The following is a 2525-nucleotide window of genomic DNA, read 5'->3' as shown; positions in this document are numbered from 1 at the left end:
CGAAATCCTTAACGCCGCAGCCTCCGTCCTCAACCAAGGTCCCCACTGAACACACTGCAAGGCAGCTTTCAGCTGATGGGGTTTGTTTTTTTTTGTTTTTGAGCCCAGTTACTGGAAATAATGAAGACATTTTGGCCAAGTGCTGGCAGGGGCTGCCCAGGGAGGTGGTGGAGTCCCCATCCCTGGAAGGGTTCAAGAAGTGGTGGATGTGGCACTTGGGGCCATGGTTTAGTGGGCATGGTGGGGTTGGGTTGAGGTTGGACTTGATGATCTTAGAGGCCAATTCCAACCTTAATGAGTCTATAAATTATTGTGCTGTTAACGGATGATGGGGCAGAGCTTTACAAACACCAAGAGCCCAGAGGTTGGGCTGCCACCAGCGGCCACATATGGGCAGCCAACACACGCTCCAGGCCCTGAGCCACCTCTGCTCCAGGCTCCCGTGCTCACCTTTATGCCTTTAAGTGGAAATTTTTAGCTCTCTTGTGCTTTCCAAGTGGTTTGAAGCTGGGGACAACCCTGGAGCAAGGGCAGGGCTCCTGTCCCAGCTTTACCACAACCCATCAGGTGCTCGGGAGAGGATGGTGATGCGTCACAGATACCTCGGGATGCCTCCTCAGGCGCTCTTGGACGTGCAAGGACAGGTCCTGGGTGTGCTGAGAGATCTCTTAACTGAGCCAGGGTACACGGCAGCAAGGGGAAAAAGCCTTCCCAAAAATCACCCAGCCATGTTTCCCTTTCTCAGCTTCAGCGTTAGCGGGGAGGAGATGAAACCCTCGCGCCTCAGAAGAGGCAGGGGTGGGAGAAAAGATGCCTTTGGCTCCCAGCTGCTCCACCTGAGCTCTCTGCTGAGTCCCTAACACGAATGTACAAGTTCCTATAAGGCTTTTCCATTAAAAAAACCAAAAACAAACCCTTATTTTTCTATCTTTCTTCACTGCATTTGGCTTTCTACTTAAAAAGAGTAATCGATCAGCTGCGCTGCCGGTGCGGACAGCGAAATACATTCATTATTTTTTTTAAGTGGATTTATTTGGTGCTTCCTAGCAGGAATACAGCTCAGCCCTCAAGTCAGGCCACTCGAACACGCTGACGCCGGCAACGCTCTGACCACTGCAGCCAGCTGCAGCGTGAGGAAGGAGATGGGGAAGGTGGAGAGGAGAAGACTCTTTCCAGTATGGAAAAAGCCTGCATTCCTCTCCAAGCTTGGATTTCTCTTGGCAAGGCAAGGCTGAGGTCCCTATCCCATACCCCATGTGCTGCTCACACAACTCTCTCAGCTGGGGAACCCTATTGCATGTAGAGGCGTTGCAGTGTATTCATGGACCAGAAACCTGGAGGATTTTTTTGTTCTCTGTCTTAACTCTTTTCCTCTGTTCACCTGAAAGGACTCTGGCTTCTCTCCAAACTGGACCTACAAACGTCTCACCGCCAAAACGAACAAACAAACCCAATGGTTGTGGGTGGAATTATGCCCCCAAAAAATAGTTTTCCTATGAGATAATCTGATAAACCTCATCGTCCTCTAGAAAGGCAACATCGTCCGGCGGTGCTACTTCGCACCCAGAGTGCTCTTCGACCGCAGCAGATACCGATCGACTCTGACTTTCCTCCTATCCACCGTCCTGTTCTCGCTGTCGAAAATGCGCTGCAGATGCAGGGCCAACCTCCTGTCCTCCTCCTCCTGCTGGAGCTTCTGCTCCATCTCCCGTACCAAGTGATCCTCCGGGGCCAAACCCACCTCCATCGCCGGGTGCCGCAGTCTTTTAACAGAGCCGTTGTGCTCCAAGTGCTTGGTTTTGCAGCGCCTCTTGCGGCCCCGTCGCAGCGACGGGGGCTGCTCCCCGATGATGTTCTCCACGGAGTTGCAGGTGCTGTTCTGCATGTTGATCAATTCGCTGTTGTTCAGGCATTTCAGCTGCTTTTTCCCAGAAGCCTTGACGGGAACTCCTAGGGTGCCGTTGTCCGGCAGCGATGCGCTGACGCCCATGAGTCTCCTGCTCAGCATTTTCGGGCCGAGGCTAAGACAGGATTTGTCCATGAATGCGTTCACTTTTAGGTCAGGGACTTCGGCCGCTCGTGCATTTAGGGAGGCGACGTTGGATTTGGCAGCCGGTTCGGCACCGCTGTTGTCTTGCGTTAAGGCTCTGTTCTTCTCGCTCCCTTTTCCCACCTTCGTTTCACTGATGGAAGGGAAGAAATCCAGCTCGGGGCGAGGGTCTCCCTGGAAATCCTGGCTTTGCGGCTGCTCTTTAGTGCAAGTGCTGGGGTTGGCGGTGTCGGGAACTGTGACATCTTCCCCGGGCTCCGAAGCCGAGGACGTAAGGGTCGCTTTCGAGAGAGTCTTTTTGATTTGGCGCTCCTGAAATATCTGCTCCCATTTTTTCAGTATCCTCGGACTGGCCTCGTAGGTGGTTGGTTTCTGCAGGCTGCGGTTGAGGTTTCTCGGGGTTGACTTGATAATGAGAGGGCTCAGGACTCTGCCGTCGGGAAGTCTCTTTGGAGGGGTACACGGGGAACAGACG

At 53.2% G+C, this 2525-nt stretch overlaps 1 protein-coding gene across 1 annotated transcript in view; it reads right to left on the bottom strand.

Moving 5' to 3' along the window:
- Positions 1 to 1552: 1552 nt before the first annotated feature.
- Positions 1553 to 2525, bottom strand: part of RNF169 (ring finger protein 169) — a gene marked incomplete at its 5' end in the record, with an annotated part of 4915 nt that continues 3942 nt past the window's right edge. Inside the window, one exon of the mRNA XM_010184615.1 lies at positions 1553 to 2525. This exon is cut by the window's right edge and continues 230 nt beyond it. Coding sequence (XP_010182917.1) covers positions 1553 to 2525 — 973 coding nt within the window.

Source organism: Mesitornis unicolor, unplaced genomic scaffold, assembly GCF_000695765.1.
Source record: "Mesitornis unicolor isolate BGI_N332 unplaced genomic scaffold, ASM69576v1 scaffold10765, whole genome shotgun sequence".
Taxonomy (NCBI): domain Eukaryota; kingdom Metazoa; phylum Chordata; class Aves; order Mesitornithiformes; family Mesitornithidae; genus Mesitornis; species Mesitornis unicolor.
Note: the sequence above shows the minus strand (reverse complement) of the source record. Positions and strands in the feature narration are given on the sequence as shown.